This window comes from Sceloporus occidentalis, unplaced genomic scaffold (assembly GCF_023333645.1).
Source record: "Sceloporus occidentalis isolate IW3139 unplaced genomic scaffold, rSceOcc1.0.p SCAF_7, whole genome shotgun sequence".
NCBI lineage: Eukaryota > Metazoa > Chordata > Lepidosauria > Squamata > Phrynosomatidae > Sceloporus > Sceloporus occidentalis.
In genome coordinates this window covers 69,488,641-69,512,631 of record NW_028316987.1, presented here as the reverse complement: position 1 = coordinate 69,512,631, position 23,991 = coordinate 69,488,641, and the positions used below count along the sequence as shown (strand labels likewise).

Below are 23,991 nucleotides of genomic sequence, written 5' to 3'. Positions count from 1 at the left end.
CCGGAAACTTATTCATTTCAGCTGTATAATTTAGGGCATAGGCATTCACTTTGTTGCCACTACTGTTTAAAAAAAATAGCCCGAGATCTTTTGCAAATCAGACAAAGATTACTAGTCTAGATCTACTAGGTCTAGTAATTTGCCTTCTGCCTAACAATCTCAACATTGCCCATAGAAATGGAGAAGGCAGTATAGAATACACCCAACACTCTTCCACCTGTTTGTTGTTGACGATGTCAGCTAGTGGTGGGAAAGGATCCAGGGAGAAGCCCTAGTTGAGCTTCAAAGCAAACCCTCGGTTTCTTGGTTTAAAGGAAAAGGGAGCTAGTCTCTTTCTAACTCTTAAGCACCATGATAGACAGCTTCAAAGCCAGTGAAATAATAGTTTGAAATTAATTGTATGAGACACATGTATTTGAGGGTTAATTTAAACCCTCAAATACATATGCCTCATACAACTAATTTCAAACCATTATTTCATACTAAATAATACTAAAATAAAAATGTTAGCTTTGAGTGCAGCTGTATAAGACTTAGTTTTATCTATGTGAACAAATACATTCTGGCCCACTTGGCTTATTCAACAATTATTATTAAAGTCAAATATACCCAAGAAGTAATTCATAAAAGCAGTGCATAGTGTATCCACTTCTACTAAGTCTTTTTCTTTTTACTTCCAGCAATAATAATAAAATATATTATTCATCAAGTGCCCAAAACATTTATGTTCTGGAGAAATGTGGTCAAGAATAGGCCTAGCATGCTGATCAATACTATAAAAAGAGCATGAGAAAAGAGACAGTAAGTAATGCCCAGGAGAAAGGAAAACAAAAAAGGGGTATCAGGTGGCAAACCATGGAGGATCAGCTAAATTTATTATGAAAGCAGTGTGATGGAGAAAGTTTCAAATAGCAGGAAATTATTAATAAGTAGTAATGAGTTTCAAATATGGAAAAGGAGGCTACAGCCAAGAAATATAAGTGATTTTATGTGTAGAAACTTTTCAATTCCCTGATTAATAGATAAAAGAATCAAAAAGAGGTAGCAGAGGATGCAGACAAAAGAATGGAAGGACTTATGTGAGATGAAGCAAGTTGAATATTGCAGGGGAAAGCAAAATGGCTGTTAATGTGAAAAATGGAGAAACGTGGTCAAGTTACCCAACAGGGGACAACAGACAAGTAGGAGGATTTGCAAAAGGTATGAATAGATATACCAGAAATAAGAGTGAACATATGATTACAACCATCATATAAAGAATATTGAAACACCACTTAGTATTCAGAGACATAGCCATGTTAGTCTGGAATATCAAAATGCAAAGAGATGTTATAACACCTTTGAGATTATGTGAAAAAAGTTGTAGCATAAACTTTCGTAGATTTGGTCTACTTCGTCAGATGCAGACGTAGACAAAGTCTATGAAATTTTATTCTGCAACTTCTTTTTCTTAATTAGTCTCAGAAGTGCGATCCCACAACATATTGTTGGTTGTGTTAAGGGGGGGAAAAGGCTGAAATTTAAATTAATCCTACAAAAAGTATCAAGTTCCTTAATTAAAAGGATCGTTGACCCTAATGAACCAATTGTTCAGTATTTCTACAATCTAAATTCATACTGAAGCATCTGTCATTTTTTTCTTGTTTTCTCTGCCTCTATAATTCCTGTGGTTATGGCGGGATTCCTAGAAAATTAATGGGAACAATAGGAGTGCAGTATTTTGATAGCATGGCCAGATATGCTCTTACCAGGATATTAATGAGCTTAGTCATGCTTGATGTCATGTGGAAAAGCACACATGTTTACATCATATGCCTAACACTTTAGCTGTTTTGTTTATTTGCAGTATTACATCCCATTTTAAATGGATTTTGGTTTTATGAAATGTTCTTATTTAGAATATTATTGAATATTATTTGATCCTTTATGCAGTGCTTTCTCCTCACATGTTAACATAAGTCTAATTGCTGTTCACTAAGATAACGTAGTAAGCTGGATTTCAATCTGAAAAGCCTTTTTAGTTTTCTGTTCTAGAGTATAGTTTGTATTTTAGGGTAAGGAAATCTTTCTTTTCTTAAGACTGCAGAAACAAATTTTCTTAATTTTGGGGTGTGTATGGCTTTATTTGTAGTTCATTCAAATTGTATGTTGTAAACCTTCAAAACCATTTTAAAATTTTAGGCAGCATTTACTCTCATTAAGTATACAACTGTTTACTGTGGATATATACAGGAAGAATGGATCTGAATTGTCTCATAAGTGCATTTGTATTCTAGGAATTCTAAGGATGTTGTATATATTATTTTATGAATTTAGAAGAAGAGCAAGTGACTCTCAGGCTTTTGCGAGCAACCTCTCTAGCCTAATTTCTCCCCTTGATAGGAAGGAAAATTCTGTCCACCTTTTATATATAGTACATGGATTTTCCTAAACCTAAAATGGAAAGAGTCATGGCTCAGTGCTGAACCCATTGCTTTGCATGCAGGATTTCCCCATGTCACTCTCCAGGTGGAGTGGAAAAATCCTTAGTTGAAAACCTTAGACAGCCACTGCTATTCAGGGTAGACATAACTGAGCTAGATGGTCCCGTGGTTTGACTCTTGTGTAAGCCACCTCTCTGTGAACAGTCATTTTTCAGTCTGGATGGGAATTGAGTATGGAGACCCAAGGTACACTGAAATTTACATTTGATTGCACCAGGCGTTAGTGTTCTCTGGACAAAATCTTTGAAGAGCCTGACATGTGCTTTATTACACATCAAGTACTCAAAGTAAAATCTGACAGCTACAGAACATTTTTTCTCTTCGTTTTTAATTTTTCCCCACATTGATTTGCAGTCTGTGTTGACATGTTCACAAATCTTCAGTAAAATCGGTTATGCCTTTTGCTTACATCTACTTCAGTAAAGAATTTTCTGAAATATTTACTTTTAAGTTTTCTGTATCAGAAAGCTCTATCATGCCTGCCACTGTAATATTTAAATGACTGAAAGGCTTTTAATGCACAAGGAGAATATAAACCACTAGAGCTACAATGTAGACATTCTGCAGCATTGTCACCTGCACAGTTATAAACACAACTGTGGACCTATTGAATCAGCTGAACTTTCTTAAATGTTAACTTGCCTAGTTTTCATTGATTTATTGAGCCTGTTCTGTTTGAACAATTGGTTAGATTTAGATGATTCTCTCCAGATTTCAGCCACTTACCACAGGCAGGTTTTTTCACTCTACAAAAAAAGAGGAGGAAAAAAAGGTCAGAACAAAAAAGCCTCAACAAATTTTCCATCTGTATACCTTTTGGTTCTAACCAATTTAATGTTCATTGAACCATGATACAGCAAAATACCTGTAGAAGTGATATGTTTTGTTGTCAGTGTATTGAACCCGTTTGGTGGAAGTTGAAGTCTTTGGATGAAGGGCACTTGATTTAACTAAGATCAGAAAATACCCCATAATATAAGAAGTGATTTTTATTTTTATTTTCTCTGATTTTATTTTATTTTTATTGTGTTTTCTAGCTTTGGGTAACTGGCGGTGTTGCAAAGTATTACTTTGAAAAGTAACAAATTACTTATACAAATTACTTGTAAAAAGTAATATGGGTATATATTACTCATTACTTGCCCTAAAATACTATATTTTTATTTTTAATGAAATGTTCCTTCTGCATTAAAGTGCCTAGATTGTCATTGCCAGCAGATATTGCTTTCTGCGTGGTTGCAAGACAAGCAACACTTGTTAAAATTCCCTCTTTTACACAACTTTTAGAATTGCTGCGACTCTTTCCCATTTTCAGTCTAGCAATTCTAATTTTCTGTGGGCAGTAAACCTGCCCTCAGTTTGCCTACAGCCATCTCTACAAAAATAGGTTTTTAAAGCACTACAGAAGTGGTAAGGGGGAGGGAGAAAGGTTTTGTATATACCAGGGACTCTTTTACTCTTGGGGATGTTCGGATGTCTCCCTCCTCTCACACCAGCTGGAGGACCACACCCCCAAAATGAGGTGTCTTTGCTTTCAAGTATCTCAGAGAATAAAGGAGCTAAAATAAAAATCATGACATTATTTTTCTTACCTGAGAATCTTTAGGTCCTCCAGCATGATTCTGTGACCTACGTCTGGTGGAAGTGGAGCAGCAAAAATGATCATTTTTAATAAGGGCATAATACATAAACTTCTTTGTAGAAACACTGCGGTGGCCATTTTTAATAGGGTATTGCCTATGAAAGCTTCTGCAGAAAAGCTTCTGCATCATGCCCTTATTAAAAGTGGCCACTGCTGCTCCCCTTTTGCAAGAAGTAGGTCATAAAGTAAAATAAAATAAACTTCAAATAATCAAATCCTTAAATGCTAAACCTTCAAAACTGGAGGGCCAACTGTAATTAGTAATGAACAGCTCAGGAAAGAGTAACAGTAATATTATTACTGGATACAAAGAAGTAATGTGATATATTACTTTGGAAAGTAAACAGTAATATTATTATGTAACACCTTGTATTACTCTGTTATATTACAAAACACTTTATTCTGCATACACAAACCATCGGTTATACATTTTAATCCCAATTCCAGTGTTAGTAAAACTCCACAATGCATTTTTTATCCTAGTTCGTGAGGGTTATACTGTAAATTGTCTGTGTTTGACTAAGATAGATTGGACTTAATGAAGCAGTAAGGAAAGCAGGTGATGAATGGCAGCTTCATCATTCAGTTGTTTTCAAATGCCCTTGATGGTTACAGAATATAATTTTAATCCCATTTCTGATCATAGACAATATAAATAGGAAAGGACATGATGTGTGCTACAATCTGTATTACTTGATAATTTATCTTTTCGGTACCATAAACAATGACACTCACCTCTCCTTATTTGCAGCTTTGATATTTGTGGATTTGATTATTCATAGATTTTATTAATATGTTCTCTCTAGGAATATCTAGGTCCTCCAGGGCAACTCTATGGTCAACCTTAGCCAAAAGTCACACTGAAGGACCTAGGGATTCCTAGACAGAACACTCCACTAGGCATTTGTAGTTCCTCCAGTGCAATTCTGTAGTCACTGTCTGGCAGACATTGCACTGGAGGACTTAGAGATTCCTAGAGCAATGTTCTCTCAAGTAAAAACATAGAGTTTTTATTATTTTATACATTCACAGGGGTCCTGTGCCCCTAACCCCAACGAATGTGGAAGGATGCGTGTAATGTTGTTCTAAATCATATTTGATGAGATTAGGTTGTACCTTGAAATATGATTGCATATGTATCTATTTTTATGAAACCCTCGAAACAAATCACCTAAACAATTGAAGGAGTTTTTAATTAAAGAGCTTTTTGTAAAACATGGCCTGTAAATATTCAGTTATATCCTCTTAATTAATTAAAGGAATTGCTTTAAAAAAAAAAAACCAACACAATTTTTCCCCAACAATGTTATTTACCAACATTGCCATGGGAAATAGTTATTTACATGCTAACAATTACATCCATTCAATTTTAATTAGAACATAAGTATGCATATTTATTCTGTGAGTGTATATGTATTTGTATATAGACAACCCACATGAAGCTGTGGGCAGACTTTTAGTTAGGATAATTTTTATTCCATTCTTAAACTAATGCCAGAATGAAATTGAAGAGGAGGCCATTCAACATCTGAGGTGCCATCACAGAGAATGCTTTCTCCCATGTTGCCACATAGTGTATTACTTCCTCTGTTGGGTCACAAAGGAAGCAAATGGCTGCTAAATTTGAACATCAAGCCTCTTTATCTAATTTCTTTTTTTTCAGGGGAGTAGGTTGTATCTTTGTGGAAATGATTCAAGGTGTTGCTGCTTTTCCAGGAATGAAAGATATTCAAGATCAACTTGAAAGAATATTTTTGGTAAGTTCCACACTATACACAGAGTTTGACTGCTGTACATAAATGTTCTTATGAGTTTGTTCTTATGGTGCAAGTGCCTGGAGGCTGGCACTACAATTCTTTTAAATCAAAGTGAGTTCAAATGCTATGCTACTTTGAACAAAAATATTACCAATAACTATCTGTATAATAGATGGTGAACATATTTAATTTTTTCTGATTAACAGGTCTAAAAATAGATTAGTCTGCTAAAAGAGGGGGCTTCTTTTCAATTGTTGAGAAAATTTGTATGAGACAATGAGACAATTTTAAAGTACAAAATCAGACAGACTGTTTGAAATAATTAAGACTTTTAATTCTTTCACAGTAAGACCTCACACAGTTGTAGAATGTGATTCAACAGAAGCATTATTCCTAATTTTTAAGAAAGTTTTTTTCTTATTTTCAACATCACCATTATTTTTCTGAAACTGGAGTTCAGGACAGTGTTTATTGTTTAATAATATGGACTCACTTCCAAATTATGCCACCCGTAGAGTCAAGCAACTGATCAAAGAGAAAATTTATCTTGCTTCCAAATGGGCCGATCTTCTTTCACTTTCGAGTTCTTCTTTTTCTCTTTGGTACCCATTGTACAGGACTTCATTTGGGTTAGAGTATTACTTTATTAATCTTACTTTGGCCCCTGCTAGAAAAGCATTTACTGCTCTAAGGTTCCAATGTATGCCTTCTGCCTATTTGACGGGCAGATATAATAACACACCTGTCCATCTAAGACTATGTATCTGTAAAACTGGGGAAGTGGAGAATATAGAACATTACCTTCTACACTGCCCTCTGTATATATCTCCTAGACAAAGATTTCTTGGTTGTATTTTGAAATCCCCTTCCGGTAGATCTTGCTTTCAGCAGACCTGTTTCCTTTTGGCTGGCAACAATGCATTTGTTACTTCTATGGTAGCAAAATTTGGTTTAGCTGCTAGCAAGATTAGAATTAGCTATCTTGATCGGAATGACGGCTAGATCTATTCTAGTTTTATGGTTCTATTATTTTATTATTTATGATGTATTATTGGTTTTTTGTTGATGGATCTCTTTTATTAACTTTACCATGTTGTTTTTGGTGATTTTTATGCTTTGGTGTTTTTTTTTAAACACTGTTTTTGTATTTACTGTTTGGATATATTTTATATTGTGACGGCTTTTAGCTTTTAACAATAAATTTCTGTTCTATTCTTAATAATATGGTTTTGTTGAGGTTTTTATTTTTTAACTATTAAGTATATCTTGTGGTCAGCCTGTTGTAGATTTGTGTGCCAGAAAAAAAGACCAAATAAGGCTTATGTTTTCACTTTTTATCTATGGTATAGTGTGTGGGATTGGGCCAGTATATCATTTCAGTCCCCATGATTCTGATGAGATTCAGAATGTTTTTGCTGTATGGAACATGCATAGCCTAACACCATGCAACACTATGATAAATCACAAATTTCTTTTTTAGAAAGTGGTAGTTCACCAGAGATGAATTACCACAGAAATTACTGTATTAAATTACTGTATTAAATAACTGATTGTATTCATACTTAGGATAACCAAGACAATTATGATTCAGGACAGTTATCTCTGGGATGAGTATTAGGATGATACAACTAGAGAGTCTGGTGGATCCAGATGATTTCCTGACAATTTTGGGGTATTTGGCCGCTATTATGGTTGGTGGTTCTGTCACTGTCTTCATAAGTCTCTGAAATGCAGAACTGACTCATAATGTCCCATAAAATTGCTCCTAAATATCCTCTTTCCTCACAATGAATTCATATGGTTACAATGATTTACTCTTTGGAATATAGACAGAGAACTTGTGGAGCTCTGGTTAACTACATGCTTACTTGATCATTCATCCTAGCTGTTAATATTGGTTTCATCAGTGTTACACACTTGAATTTGTAGGGGTTAGTGCTTATCTAAGAGAATTCCTTCCTGCATTGCTAAAAGAGGCCACTGGGGACTGCTTTTTAAAATGGCATGATTACATCCTGCTGATGGAAATAATTATAGCTTGTTATCAAATATTCCCTTTTTTAGGCATGCGTGTGATAGTGGCTCAGTTCCAGGGCTTCTCTTTTGTCTGGATTGTGCCCTTGTTTGAGAGCTATAACTTTTGGCAGCCTAATGCAGGGTTGGGCAACACAAGTCTCCTGGGTTGTATGGAGTTCCTAATGCTATTTTTGTGGCTTCCAATCCTGGCAGTGGGCACAATTGCCACCTCTTCTAGAACTATATCAATAAAAAAATGTTGGTAATACAAAAACAATATTTTGGTCCTCCTCTCCTCACAGAGTTCTGTGGAATGGGAGGCTGTGAATGATATAGCAGCTATAAACATACCTGATAAAAGATTACCTCACTGTAATAATCTATGCCGTAGGCATTCATAGGAAGACAGTTAACCAGAAAGTCAGACTGTGTAAACTACCTGGTGTGTGTGGTTCATGAGATGAAGCAGATTTTGATTTATTCCCACTCAGAGCCAAAATAGACGGCCCTGAAGAGTCAGCTTGATGCCGCTTCTTTGATCGCCAGATCAGGGCCGTGGCAACCACACGCTGTGGCCTCAATCCATCTTTTTGCCAGCCCATAATGAAGCAGCAGAAAGCCACTCCTTTTTGAGCTGGCAAAAAGCCAGCTATGCTGCCACTGGCAAAAAGCCAGCTATGCAGCAAATAAACACCACACCGACAGAGTGCTGCAAAGCTTCCTGCCATGTGGTCAGGCAGGCAGCTTCATGGCGGCTTACTGCTGGCTTGGGGGTGTGCATCATCTAAATGACACACACCCAAGCTCCTGGGAAGCTGCCACAAAGGGACCGTTTGTTTTGCCCCTAACTCTTCATTATTTTATTTATTTATTCTGTTTTATTTTCCTTTCAACATTGCATCCCCACCCCCATGGGTGCTTTTCACAATATATATATATATATATATATATATATATATATATATATAGTATTTTTGTAATATCTTCTCATGTTCCTTTTGAGCTAATTTTTAGAACATCCACAGAAGATATATGAATGAAATATTTTTTTCATTTCTTCTGTCATTCCTTTCAGATAGTGCTTGTAGTTCTAACATTTACTTCCAAGCTATGTGTTATATCAAGAGTAGGGAGCCTCTCACAATTCCTTATGACTAACTATGTGAGTGTGGTGGTGGGAACTGCTGTCTGAGATGCCAAACTTTCCCTACCTCTTTGTATTAAACATTCAAAGTAGATTCTTTTGAGCTTTTAAAATGAGCATTTGTTGAAAAATTGAATGTCTTTAAAGATTAACGTCTCAAACGCACCAGCTAATGTCCAAGGAAAGACAGTTCAAATTATAGCGGAGTACAACCATAGTGAGGATACCATCCTAAATATTGTGGATGACAAGTCCAGTGAAAATGCACAGTTTAACTTTTTCGTGAACAAAGTTTCCCGAGAGGTACACATAGAAGAGAATGATTTTTAAGATAAACAGGGCAAATATATAATGGTAGGCTTGAGGAATAAAGTATTTTCCCAAAGACTCTTCAGTTTGCAAAGGTAAAAGAAGTTGTTAATGGAAGAAGCATAGAGACACTTTTAACATTAAAAAATGTTTTTTCCCATGGAGTCCAATTCTAAATTATCTTTCAAGAAGGTAAAACCGATTGGATGGGTGGAGATGTTTTAACAACTTCACTTTTTTCTTCTTCAGCCATTTCTCTTTTTATCCGCTTGAAGAATGGCTGCCTGTCTCATTGAACTTATACCAGTGTGAAATTTTGAAGCAGTTAAGAATGATGGTTTCCCAAATAGAATATTGTGTAGATACAACGTTGGGTACATGACAAAAGTTACAGAATTTTTTTCAAGATTGAATTGGATACACTTAATATGTTAAATTGCAACCACTCTGAAGCCACGTTAGTGATCAGTATTTAACTCCAGATTTTGGAGGTTAAGAGATGTTTTGGTTTCCATTTTAAAATCGTATATCCCTCCTATTTACCGCCCCTCAAAGTGGTGAACAAAGTAAACATTAATTAAAAGTCTTAAATAGCAAATAAATAAATAAGTTTATAAAAAGAAGAATGAATTATAAGGACTGAAAGGCATTCAGGAGCGATTAAAACCTTTAGTGAAATGTCTTCTTAAAAAGACACATTTTTACAAACTGCGTAAAATAGTACAGATTTTGGTGAGTGCAACCATCAAAAAAGTGCTAAGCTTTGTGGCTGCACACCTACCTCTATAAGGCCCGATATTCAGAAATAATGCCCCAGGTGACAACAGGGAGTATTTATTTACTTATTCTAAATTTCCATGGTAAGACTAAAATAATATTTCATAATTCTCAATAATTTTTCTCAGAAAATTTTGGAAAACCCAACAAAATCAGAACTCAGAAATTCAGTCTCAGAACAACTGATGTACTGCAGTGTTTATGTCTAATGACAAAAGGCTCTTAAGTATGAAAGTTTGCATACCAATCATTTTAAAAAAGTTTATACCCTCACTTTGTTTTCCATTATGTTTTTTTAATCTGATATACAGTACTGTCTGATGTTTTACTTCTGTAAGATTATGAGTCTTCTCAATTTAAATCCTCTGCCGCCCTCTCCTGGCCATTATGCAATATTGCATCATGGTTCTAAATACAGTAGTGTAGTTCAGGTGAAGGTGGAACAACTTCCCCAATATAACAATATCATGTTAATTACTCATAGATTTGAAAGTTACATTCAAACTCAAAACCTATTCAGTACTGGTCAATAACTGTAGCTTTCATTAAGAACATTTCAGTAATAATTAGAAGCTTCATATAATTTGTTATTACTAAATGTCATCTACTTTAAAGTGAAAGACTGATATTGATTAATGAGAAAATGTTATAGTCTTGGAGTGAAGCAGATGGCCAGGAAGGAGCGGTCTTTGGCCACTCCAGCCATGATCAAGCCAGGAGTACAGCAACTGCACGGCTTCTCCCAAAGCGGGCCGCCACCGCAAGTCCCAAGCTGTGCTGTTCAGGAGTCAGTTTAAACCAACTCCTTTTTTATCTGTCCTTTGGACTGGAGCGTGGCCTCGGTGTGGTTTCTGGCTGCTTTGGGGCCATGTGTCATCTAACACTATTCCCCTAAAATGGCCAGAATCTGCTTCTTTTGGCCCGTACGTTTTGGACCTTAATCATTGGTTAGTATCCTTTAAATATAATCATCAGTAAGGCATTATTTGGGAAAGAAAAGATCACAAATAATGAATTATAACTTAAGAAAATACACTAGGATCCAGTAGTGTATTTCCTTTGATCCTGCTTTTTCTGGAGCAGGATTTGGGGTCCACGGAGAGCTACGACAGCAGGAGAAGTCTGCATTCTACTTGCATTGGATATACATCATTAGAATTTATTTATTTATTTATTTATTTATTTATTTAGGTATTTATACCCCGCCCTTCAGCCCTAATGGCTCTCAGGGCAGCTTACAATTATTGTTTTAATCAGACAGTTTAGACTAGAATTTAGACTAAAAGAAACAGTTAATATTTTTATTTAGAGTATTTACACCCCACTTTTCAGCCACAATGACTCTCAAAGCGGCTTACAATTATTATTTTTAATTAGATGGTTCCCTGCCCTCAGGCTTACAGTCTAAAAAATCTAATTGTGTTGATAGAGATTGCTACTGATATTCATTGTGTCTTGTTTAATCAGTCATTTTCACTTGAATTAATAGCATTAAACTTTTCATGAGATACAATAGCTTTATATTTTGCTTAGAAATTATCTGATAAGTATAAACATTCACAAAGTTTTAATGACTTGCTCTTGATCGTCTACAATAAATTCTGGCTGGTAAATCCTGTGAAAACTTTGAGAAAATCCACTACTTTTCTGTTATCTTCTTTTATCAAATAATGTGTATAATACTTGGCCTCTTCATTCCAAATTTAATTGTTTTTCTCTTTCTTCTTTTTTAGGTGCTTGGTACCCCAAATGAGGAGTCGTGGCCAGGAGTTCATTCTCTGCCTCATTTCAAGCCAGGTAGAATTCAACACAATATAATTAAATATATATTAACTATATTAAGATATCATTGAATATAATTTTGGAAAGATTTGGATATTATGAACCAAGAGGCCATTTCATTTTTTTTTTTTTTAAATTTGGGAGGTGAATAGACACTTCTCTGATTTGGAAAAATTAAACTAAATTCCCAATATGTGGATTTAATGTAGCTAACTTAACTTGCATTGTTTCAAATTTGTTGCTAGCCGCCTTGAGTTTCTATATTGGGAAAAAAGCAGGATATAAATAAATAAAATAACTAATCATAATAATAAATTGGGGAGGAAGAGAAGCATTTCATTTCAAAATTGGTCATTATTTATTTAATAATTTAAATATTTATACACCGTCCTATATCAGAAGTTCTCGGGACATCTTACAAATAACATTAAAAGAAGTTAAACAATTTAAAACAATAAAACAATTTAAATAAGATAAAAATACATTAAATATAATAAGTTTAAAAGAAGATTTTAAAGTTTAGAAGGTTTTAAAAGCTATGTACAACAGTACTGGGGATGAATTCATGACATACCGAAGCTGTGATGAAGTGCCAACTTTTCACTTGATGCCTAAATGACATGAATATTGTCCCCAGTTGAGCCTTCAGTTTACAGGCATTCACCAGTAGGGGTGCCACGTCTGAGAAGGGTCTGCCCCATGTCCCAAAACATTGTATTGACCCACTGGTGGAACACAGAGGAGTTTCCACAGCAAACCTCAGTCCTTGGACAATGGGAAGAAGTCATCACAAGCATCTTGGATTCAGATTGGAAATGAATTGGGAGCCAGTGCAATTTCGGGACTGACTCTGGGATGGAGCCTAGATCTAGTTCTGTCTCATAAACTATTCTAACTTATGGTTATATGAGAACTTCGCTTACTCACCTGGAAGACTGTACTCTTATTAGCCATCTCCTCAGATAGACATGCAAGTGAAATCTGTTGTCTCTGAGTTGACAAATCTTAATTTGCTTTTTCATTGAGATAAAGTTTTTCTTAGACTAGACATTTCCTTTCTGCCTAACATCAACTCTTCCTTCCATCTGAACTAGGACATTGTTCTGTCTGCATTTATGCAGAACTCAGAGTCTTACTTCAAGAGATCACTGCATGCTTGCATGTTTGAAGGGTCCTGGCCTTCTATATTGACAGAACGTCTAGCACCCAAAAGAATCAGAAACTGTTTGTTTGTTATTCTACATTGAAACTTGGACTACCAGTTTTGGAGCAGCATTTTTCTAAGTGGGTAGTTCTGACTTGACCAATGAACTGGCTAGGAAAGACTCTCCAGCCCATATGCAAACACACTCTACCACTGTAGTGGCCGTCTCCTCTGCCTTCTGAGTGGTATGCCTTTGGAAGATGTCTGTATGGTGCCAGGCTTTGACATTTATCTCACACTACAGGTTGGACACCTGATCCAAAACTGATGCCTCTTTTGGCACAGCTGTGGTATGTTCCTGTTTAAAATAAAGAGTTTATGAGCAATCCTCTGATGACTGTGGCATGTCACTCCCGTTTGTATGAATCAGAGAGATTATGGAGGAAAAAGACAGATTGCACACCTGTAACTGTAGTTTGTCAAGTGGTCATCTGTGAATTAACACTACCCCACCCATCCTCCACTCATGGTGTCCTGCTTTGGATTACCACAAAAAAGTGTTATATAGGAGTTCTAGAAGGTTCTAAACAGTGCACTGCTCAGGCACAGATAAATCCATTTGTGTGGTTCCCAACTCATATCTCTAAAATTCTTTGTTGTAGAATTTTCAACATCACTTTGCTTGCATGGGAAATTAATGCAACGGTCCAGTGGTTACTGCAATCCTTGGTATTTTCTTTGTTGAGAATTAGAATGTATATTGAATGTTTCCAATTGTGGGTTCATCTTCAAAAGGTAGAACAAGATACCTTTTCCACAGGATCTGAAAAATCAAAGGGAAATTTAAACCAAGAGAGAGGATGTTCTACAACCAGCAGAACATGCTGTATGATATAAAAAGATGATAGAAACAATACACTGAAGAAGTATATAAAAAAGATGAAAGGATGACAGAAGCCCAAAATAAACTGGTTCCCAGCCACGTTTGGGGTGTAGTGTTTAGATGACACACGCCCCAAGCATGGCTGGAAACCGTGCCAAGGCTGTGCTTTTATGAGGAACCGGGCCAAAAAGGAGTGGTAAAATAACGCTTCAAACCTCAGTGGCAGCCCAGATCAGGGCTGGGTGTGTGCGGTTGCTGTGGCCCCAGTGCAAATTATCTTGGAGTGTCCTTGGCCCACTTTATTGGGCCTATTTGTTTTGGCCCAGAGTAATTCAAAGAAAAAGCATTTGAAGATGAACCCGCAATTTTTGAAAATGAAGTGGATGTTGCACTCAAAACATGGAAGAAATAAATCTCCAGGAACAGATGGCATGCGAAGAGATTTTTTTCAAGCAACAGAGACAGTATCTACCCAAATTCTTACTAAAATCTTTCAGCAAATATGGAAAACAAAAGAATGGCCCACAGATTGGAAACACTCAATATACATTCTGTTCCTCAATAAAGGGGATACTAGGGGTTGTAGTAAGTACTGGGCCACGCAAGCAAAGCGATGTTGAAAATTCTATAACAAAGACCATACTGTTGTTGTTAACTGCCCTCATGGCAACCCTGTGGATGAGACATCTCCAAGACTCACTGTCCTCAACCACTCTGCTCAGGTCCTGCATGCTCCCTGAATGAGTCTAACTAAATTAGGCCTCCCTCATAGAGTCTTATTGTCTGGCTTGTAGTCTTCCTCTCTTCCTACTGCCTTCCACCTTTCCTAGCATTATTGTCTTTTCCAATGATTCATTTCTTCTCATTATGTGGCCAAAGTACAGCAGCCTCAATTTAATCATTTTGGCTTCCCGGGAAAGTTCCAGCTTGATCTATTTTATTTTATTTTATTTTATTATTATTAATTCTGGAACCCATTTGTTTATCTTCTTGGCCATCCATGGTATTCTTAGTACTGTCCTCCAGCACCACATCTCAGATGAGTTGATTTTCTTTCTATCTGCTTTCTTCACTGTCCAGCTCTCACATCTATACATGGTGATGGGAAATACAATGGCTTGGATGATCCTCACTTTAGTGTTCATAGTTATGTCCTTATCTTTTATGATCTTGTCCAGTTCTTTCATAGCTGTCCTTCCCTGACCTAGTCTCCTTTTGATTTCTTGATTGCAGTCTCTGTTCCGATCAATATTTGATCCAGGGTATGGGAACTCTTTGGACTATTTTGATTTTCTTCTTATATAGGATGAAATCTTGTAGGTATTCTGTGGTCATTATTTTTGTTTTCATAATCAGCATAAAGCCTACCTTGATGCTTTCCTCCTTGACCTTCTTTAGTACTTGCTACAGATCTTTGTTTGTTTCTGCTAGTAGTATTGTGTCAACTGCATACCATATATGGAATTAGAAATGCCAGCTGGGTTACGAAAAGGAAGAGGCACAAAGGATCATATTGCAGATATGTGTTGGATAATGGACCACATGAAAGTATTGCAGTAGAAAATCAATCATTATAGATTACAGCAAAGCCTTTGATTGTGCAGATCACGAAAAACTGTGGATCGTGTGGAAGAAATGTCTGTATCACAACATTTGATTATCCTAATGTGTAACCTATACTCAGGATGAGAAACCACAGTAAAATGAATATAGTAATTATTTTTCAATGTCTGTGTCAAAAAGATTTATGATAGATTTAAAAGGTATAGCTGCTCCACAGAAGCTGCCAAAAGGTCTCTTTCCCCTCCCAGCCACACTCCATGTAGCTGGTGTGAGAAATAATAAATCAGTAGCTATTATGCTGGTTCAGTCACATGATATGACAGATTCTTATTGTCAATAAAGCTGGCACATGGAAGCTGTCAATAACTGAGAATGTGCCTACTGCAAAGGAGATGGTAAACTGTATGCCTACTGCATTACAAATGCATATTGCTGCCTGACATGCGTCTTGGTGCAAAGGGTTTCTCTAATTTTCTTTTCCAACTTTAATTGGAATATGAAAATAGTATGCAGAAAGCACTGATGAAGGAGAAGTTAGCATCTGCACAAAAAAGCTTTGCTTTTTAAGCTTAACTGTATTTTCAACAGAATACAATGAATTTGGAACAGAAGGTAAAAGTAATAAACAGCCACAGTGCTAAAAATACTAGCAATGTGATTATTTGCAGCATTTCAGATTACTAAGAATGGTTTAAAATTCATTTTATCTTAAGCTTTTATTAGCATCCTAATTTAAGAAACTCAGATTGCTGCTTTCCAGCGTTTCAATATAATGAGATGCTGAAACAATGTTTCCTCTCAGGATAAATGTATAGTATATCTGTTTTGCACACAACATATGGCAGGTCTATTACATGATCTGGATTGAGCTGGTGCCAAATGGATTCTTCTGCAATTGGTGCAAAACTGGAGTGGCATGCATTACATACTCATGCAAATCTTAATAAAATTACTTACTTAAATGCCTTATTTTTTAAAAAAAAATTCAACGTATTTATGCATATTCAAGTTTTCAGAGCACAACACACACACACAAAGAGTCTCCCATTAGGATCAGCTTGTTGTTGTAGCCTCCAAGACAATCTAATTATTATTAGTTACTCATTAGTGCAGAACACATTACTCTTATTTCTAGGCAAACCACAGAACTTTCTAGGACAAAAACATATGTCAGTAGTTTTCCTCTTTACAACCTAATCTATTTTAGGAGTCAAGTATATAAAATCCAGTGGATTAAAGGGGCCCTTTTATTTCCAGTGTGTGTGAGAGAGCGTGAGCTCAAAGAAAAAATAGTGCCATGCTAGGAACCAGGTCCACAAAGCAATTAGTCGGATTGATTAGCAGGTTTATTAATGAACAATAAATAGCCCCAAAAGTTTATATTTTTGCTTTATTAGTCAGTGTGATGTTTAGAATAAAACAAAAATTCAATCTAATATATTGGTGTCAAATTGATAGTAACATCTCTAGCATTAGAAATACCAGAAAATTGTGATACTAACTGGAATCGGTGAAAGAGAAGAAGAGGAGAAAGCTCCTCTTGAAAAGATTCTTTTCAGGGCCAGTGAGAAAAGGTACTGATGGAAAAGTGTAGAGGATGAATTGGGAGATGAGCTTTTGGTACTTTTCACATTTCCTCCTCTAACTCCCCCTTCCAGTCCACGCCTAAACCAGATTTACCTTTGGATAGTCTTCTTTTGTGGCACTTGCAGAAAGTGCAGCAGATAATCTCTTTTCCAGTTGTTGTCCTCGGTGTGGGAGGCCATTTTAGCAACAAAGTTCAAAAACAGAAATCAGTCTTCTAGGCTAGAAAGTGTGGTAATGGGCTGATTAACATTTTGTGAAGAGCTCCAAAATTACAGGAGAAAAATTGGGTTAAAACTATTTGAATTGAAAATTAACAGAAACCAAGTAAATGTCAGATAACAAAGGAAATTCATCTTATTAGCTGCTTAAAGTAGATTTTGAACATTCATATATTGGGGAATCAGCATTGGGAAGGAGGCTAACATGCATAGTTTGTGATGTAAAATCTTCATTTGTAAACTTACATATTGATCTGAATGAGCAAATGATAGATGGTGAAGGAACAGGGAACATTCAATGTAGTCAAAGCTTCAGAGACCAAGCTCCCTGTCCCTAGCTTCCAAACCTGCCTCTAATCACAAAGCCACAGAAACTATTACACATCTGAGACTACCAATAAACATCTTGAAATGGAACTGAACACTTGCATCATTTGGATTAAAACTTAGAATCCAAATATGAATACCATAGACAAGCTGAACAAATGATAATATCACCACTGGCATGTAGATTACTTAACAGTGTCAACCAGCATGCAAGTATCTTTATTTTTTAAAAAAGAATAAATTAGTTGTTTTATTTAATGATAGATTTTATGAAATGATTGAGGAGAGAGTAAAAGTGATGAGTAAATAGGGTGATCTGCATGGGAAATCTGGGGCAATAATTAGGCAACCAGAGACCACAATTGTGCTGCAGGTGATTTTGTTTGAAATTCAGGAGCAATAAAATTTGCTTTCTCCTCAGGAAGGATTATGTTTTCCCCACTGTGGTTTGTAAATGTGGTGCTTATAGAGATTTAGAATAAAACATGAGGGGTATGTGTGCAGGTTTTTTTTTTTTTTTTTTTTAGAATTTTGAATTTTTAAAAATATGTTAATCAGAGTCTCAATATTCCCAGTCCATTTGGTCCAGAATCAGTTACAGTGTGGAATAACATTTGATCAGTAGTTTGGATGCATAAAACTGTAGGAATGTTCCTCTTTCCATATGCCCTTAAATGCTACTCAGAATTCCCTGTGAACAACTGCCATAGTTGGTTCATTATGTAAAGATTATCAAGTTGTATTCTGGTAATCTTTTCTTTTGTTTGTGGTGGGTCACTTAGATATTCTTCATTATTTTAGTTTTCTCTCAGTTTAAAAGAAAATTATAATAAATGTTAGTTTAGGGCAGGCAGCATTTATATTTGAGACAATATACAGGTTATATCGCTTGCTCAATAATGCTATCCCTTTTGCAAAGTATATTCCAGGAAAAGAATCTATTTTCCAGATAAATATTTTCATCTTTAAACTGCCCCACTCATGCCCCATATATGCCTATATGTTTGTAAGATAAAACATTGACAGGAACTACTATCATCATCACCAGAACACTTTTTCAAGTTCTTTTATCTGTTCATAAAGAAATCTGTGAATTTGGGTTTTTTCCCCATCAATAAAATTATTATGTATTTGCATTGGTCAAATTCAATAAATAAGTCTTTTGCAATCATGGATATTACTACATGATACATGTCTGCCACATACCTGTTAAAATGAACCTGTCAGAAAAGCAAGGTGTCAGTGCTAAATCAGGTATGGTTAGATATACAAGGCTCCAAACAAAAATGTTTTTTTTAAAAAAAACAAGCATACAATGTTCTATGCTTGGATTTCATTTTCACTTTCTCTCACATTCTTTCCTCTTCCTTCCAACCCATTTATAAAGAAATTTGCAAATTTTTGATAAAATCTTATTAAACAAAATTCTCACCCATTGTTAGAATGTTTCTCCCTTTGTTACTGGTGTAAGCTTGATTTTTCACATCAATAGCATTACTCATCTGCTACCTTAATTTTCCCCCATCCTAGGGAGGACTGGTACAAATGCTGTCAATCATACATCAGAAAAAAACAAAGTCCTTTCATATTCTGTAAATACGCAACTCAGCAGATGAGTTAGAAAGTACTGTGTCCTGATCTGTTGTCGCAAAGGGTGTTCAAACTCCACTAGGCATTACATTGCATTACACTGAATGTTGTTAGGTGTAGCAGTACATCTGCTGCCCTTTCTACAATATCTATGTCATTTGAAGATGTTGGTAAATTGGCCACCTTGACAGATCCCTTTGCTTTCACTTGATACACCAAAAGGATGCCACAAAAGAAGTCTCATTTGTTCCAGAGTTGATCCTGTGACACCTGAAACAAGTGTTTTGTGGTTTAGTTTTGGGATTTTGCTCCAAAGCTGATACACTCACTATTCTGTCCCTTAATTTATAGTATAATCCTATTCAAACTGAGAATGAAAGGTTGGACATCATGAAGTGTTCTCCTCATCAGCATTGTTACTTTGAGTCCTCATTTACACACATACACAAACTCACATGTTACAATAACTGTGGGCATGATTAGATCTTTTCTCAGAGGTGAGATATGGATAGCATAGGTGACTCATTATTCTTCAAGAATGTGGAGAATTGATTTCAACTAAGGAAAGTTAATGTAAGAAAATTGTTACGGGGAAATATGATAAGCTTTTATAAAGCAAAAACACATTAGGGAAGAACATAATATTAGTATACCATCCTCCAGCACATGGAATTGTGTACTGATTCTAATAATCCTAATAGAGACCAAAATAGAAGCTGGGAGAATTAGGATTTGCCAAATTAGAAATGGAGAAGATGCTAGACAAATGGCAAGAGTATCTATGGAACGCTTCATGCAAGGGCCCACTTAAAGAGCAGATTGGCTCAGTCAGAAGAATATCAGGAATATCAGGAGAAACAGAAGAAAACAAAATTGTTTAGAAAATTCTTTTTTTCTTTTTCTTCTTCTATATTGTTAAAGTCACGTGACAGAAGCATTTTTTACCCTCTCTGGACAGGATATAATGTTTTCTGATTGGTCCCCCCTTCCAAAGAAAGGAAAGTTTAAACTTCTGTGACTGTGTTTTAAAAGAAAGTATATAAATAATAAACATATACCTAAATACATAAATCATAAAATCATTTCCTATATCCTCTACTCAATGCTGATCAGAAGAACACTTCATGGTAAGTTCAATTTACTTTTCCCTTTAACTTTCTCAAGCAATATCCACATCCTTTGCCTGGAATGAAAGACCTATTGCCATTTCCTTATTCATATTTCCTTTCCCCAGATCTCTTATTTCATCATCCCTTATATTTTTCTCAACGATGAATCAGCCAATGGGAAAATCTGTTGTAGACCCCCCCCCCCCCCCGCCCTGAGTCCATCATTCTACTCCAATGGTGATCAAGAATTTGGCTGGATCATTCAGTCATGACAAGAACCAGGTAATAGTGGAGAAAACTGATGCAATCAGCAGCAGCAGCAGAAGAGAGTATGAGCCCATAAACACATCTTAAATAAAAATAAAATAAAATAAAACTTTATATCCCGCTTTTTGTTACCACAATCAAAGCGGCGTACAACCTTTAAAAAAATACAATATATACAATTCCACCTCCCTTTAAAAAGGATTAAACAATGCTATCCATTAAAATTACAGACAATAAAATCTAAAAACAATAATAAAATAACAGTAGGTAGAGTCTTCATTTATATATGTATGTGAAGACTCTGACTTCTTATGTCCTGATTTTTTCCCCATGATGGGACCCAAAGTGGCTTATAATGTAATTTAAAACAAGATTGCTAAAACAAAATTGGTACAAATTGTAAAAGGCACTAAAGAATTAAAACATTAATTTAAAACATTTAAAAACATATTAAAATATAATGCATATTAAGAAACAGTGGATATATTCCACACAGTTCTAACTCAACCAATTAAAGGCTGAAGGCCTGTTTAAATAAGGTCTTTGCGTGCCAGTGAAAAAAAGAGCAGACTAAAATAAATGGATGTGCTTTCTCATTTTAATATGTGATATTAATCCATTCAAACTGCATAGTTCAGAAATTACACATAAAAGAGTTGCTTTCTTGCTTTTATAATTTTGTGAATTGCATTTTTATTTAACAAGTGAAATCTTTTAACTGTAATATTTCAGTTAGTTTTCCTCTGCATTGTTACACTTTATGCTTACTTAAATTATACTATTGGTTTGTGTCACTCTCCCTCTTCTTACAGTATTACTGCTCATATCTCCCCACACTACTCCCCTCTTACCTCCACTAAATGCTATTCTCGCAGCAATCCATCCACCCTTTTTATAGCCTGAGGATCAAAATGATTGTTTATATCCTGTTTACTGCTCAGCAGTAAAGTTAAACAAACTTGGGAAAACTCTGTGGCACCAATGGAGAGAACCTTTGGGCAGGAATATTGAGAGGAAAAATTGTATAAAGATGCCTGGGGAGTTATGGGTGGATGTTGTAGTTGTGTGCCTCCATGCCATTTTTGACTTATGACTACCCTAGATGAACATATCATAGAGTCTTCTTGTCAAGTTTCTTCAGAGGGGGGTTGCCATTGCCATCCTCTGGGGTTGAGAGTGTGACTTGCCCAAGAGGAGTGTGTTTTATTCAGAAGCATGACTACATTTCTGATGAGATATGAGTTCAAGATCCGCACCTCATTTCTGCAGCCATCCAGTTGTAACACGTCTGCTAATGCATTACTACTTTGTCAGTCAAAGGATTTAAATAGAGCAGCCTGATATTACAGAGTGTGCAGGGGGAGGGGGGCATAGATCAACAAAACAGTCAGTGGTCTGCTTGACACTTCTGTGAATCAAATGCTGTCCTCTGGGAAAAAAAATCCACTCTTGTTCATACAAACTACTGTTTAGCGTTATCTAAACACTCCCCTGACATTTTCCTTTTTAACTCATGTTTCTGCCCCTCACTCCTCCCACTAATTTACCACACAGGAGAACACACACACACAAACACTCATTCTCCCTCCCTCTCTCCTTCTTTCTCTAGGCCTTCCTTCTCTTTCTCTCTTCCTCACACTCTTAGCTGTATAAAGAGTTTTGAAGCATTACCCTGGGAAAAACCACACTAAGGTGCCTGCTTACCAGCCCTCTGGAGAAATGTATAGGACACACATGGACATGCATTTCTCTTATTATTGTCTTTTGTTAGATTTTTAAAACTTTTGGTCATCTGGTTTAGAAAATTGTTTTGAATAGAAGGATTTCAAGAAAAAATCTAAATAAAAGATTTGTTGGCTGAACCAGATAATAAACAGAGACAGTTTTATTTATTACAGTGTTTTAATTTTTTTAAGAAAAAAAATATTTATTACAGTATTTTAAATGTGGTTCTTCTTGATGTTTATCCTGTATAGAATTATATAAAACTAAAAATTTTTATTTTATTATTTTTTGTTACAGATCGCTTTACACAGTACAGTGCTAAAAACCTTAGGCAAGCCTGGAACAAGTAAGTGTTTTCAATAAATTTTTATTTCCATGCTGCTGATTTCTTGCTAATTGTTGTCCTGTTAGGAATATATTCCCTCTTTCATTTTAGAAATAATACTGTTTTTCAAATTCCATTTTTTTCCCTAGTATACAAATGTTTTCTTTTGACTTTGACTAGCTGAAAAACTGTATCTCCTTATACAAGCCAAAGTGAACTTTAAATTGTACAAGGGAGAACTTTCTCTAAGGCCTGAAACAGATGGGGCAAATAAAACAGCTTCTGGTCGCTTTGGGGGGATGGTATTTAGAGGACACATGCCCCCATAGCGGCTGGAGGCCATGCCAAGGCCAAGCCAAGCCGGCAAGAGCCAGCCTTTTTAGGAGCAGATTTAATCCACTCTTGCCACCTGTCAACTTGGGACCACGGCAGCCGCTTCCTGGGAATGGGCCATGTAGTTGCTGTGGTCCCAAACCAATTTTTAACCTTTGTAAATTAATGTTTTATCTTAATATTTTTTAAAATTATTGCGAGCTGCCCTGAATCCCATCTTGGCAGAAAGACAGGATATAAAGTCAATAAACAAACAAATAAATAAATAAATACATTTTATTTATGTACCATGTATTGTAGAAGACGAACAAAACTAAGTTACCTTTGTAATAACTATACAGAGAAGATACAGATGAGTAGTGAATTAAGAACTGAATAAACTGAAATATTCATTTTCCTAAAGATGATTCTGCCACATCTGAACTCTATTCTGAATGACAGTGCAATCTACAGTCTATGTAAACTGATACATTGGGGCTTGTTTAGTCCTCTTGAGTTCTTTCCTATTTCAGGAGCAAATACAATCAGTGCTAGCATTGGATTAAAAAGTATAATTTGCATGAGGTATACAGTTCTGGTAAGCTCTTTTTGAAAATGATTCTTACTAAACTCAGTACCTTTTTATTTTCTAATGGACAGATAGGATCATAACAAAAGCCAGAGGAATATCATTACTGGAAACTATCTTACATATATTTTTTCAGTTTTAATGCTATGTTGAATAAATGCATGAAAGTTATCACAGTATACAGATTATTTATATTTTAGACTGACAAATGAAAAAGATTTAGTTTGTGCCAATTTTGCATAAACTTTCATGAAATATGTAAGAGATTTTCAGTGCTGTGTTGCCAGTTGTACATATCTCCACGGTTAAAAAAGTTGTTTTAATTTAACAATATAATTGGGCAGCTTTATATAAATATGATAAATAAAATAGCATTTTAATTGGAAACATCTTGTCCCTGTTGGTTTGAGGTTTTTCATTTAGCATTGTCCATAATGAGACC

At 35.6% G+C, this 23,991-nt stretch overlaps 1 protein-coding gene across 5 annotated transcripts in view; it reads left to right on the top strand.

Annotated features, from left to right (window-relative positions):
- The window catches only part of CDK14 (cyclin dependent kinase 14), a 286,357-nt gene that overhangs the window by 176,072 nt on the left and 86,294 nt on the right, over positions 1 to 23,991 (top strand). For all 5 annotated transcript variants that reach the window (XM_089533256.1, XM_089533258.1, XM_089533257.1 and 2 more), the window contains 3 exons: positions 5,789 to 5,882; positions 11,862 to 11,925; positions 22,621 to 22,669. In XM_089533256.1, coding sequence (XP_089389382.1) covers positions 5,789 to 5,882; positions 11,862 to 11,925; positions 22,621 to 22,669 — 207 coding nt within the window. The remainder of the gene's footprint in view (positions 1 to 5,788; positions 5,883 to 11,861; positions 11,926 to 22,620; positions 22,670 to 23,991) is intronic.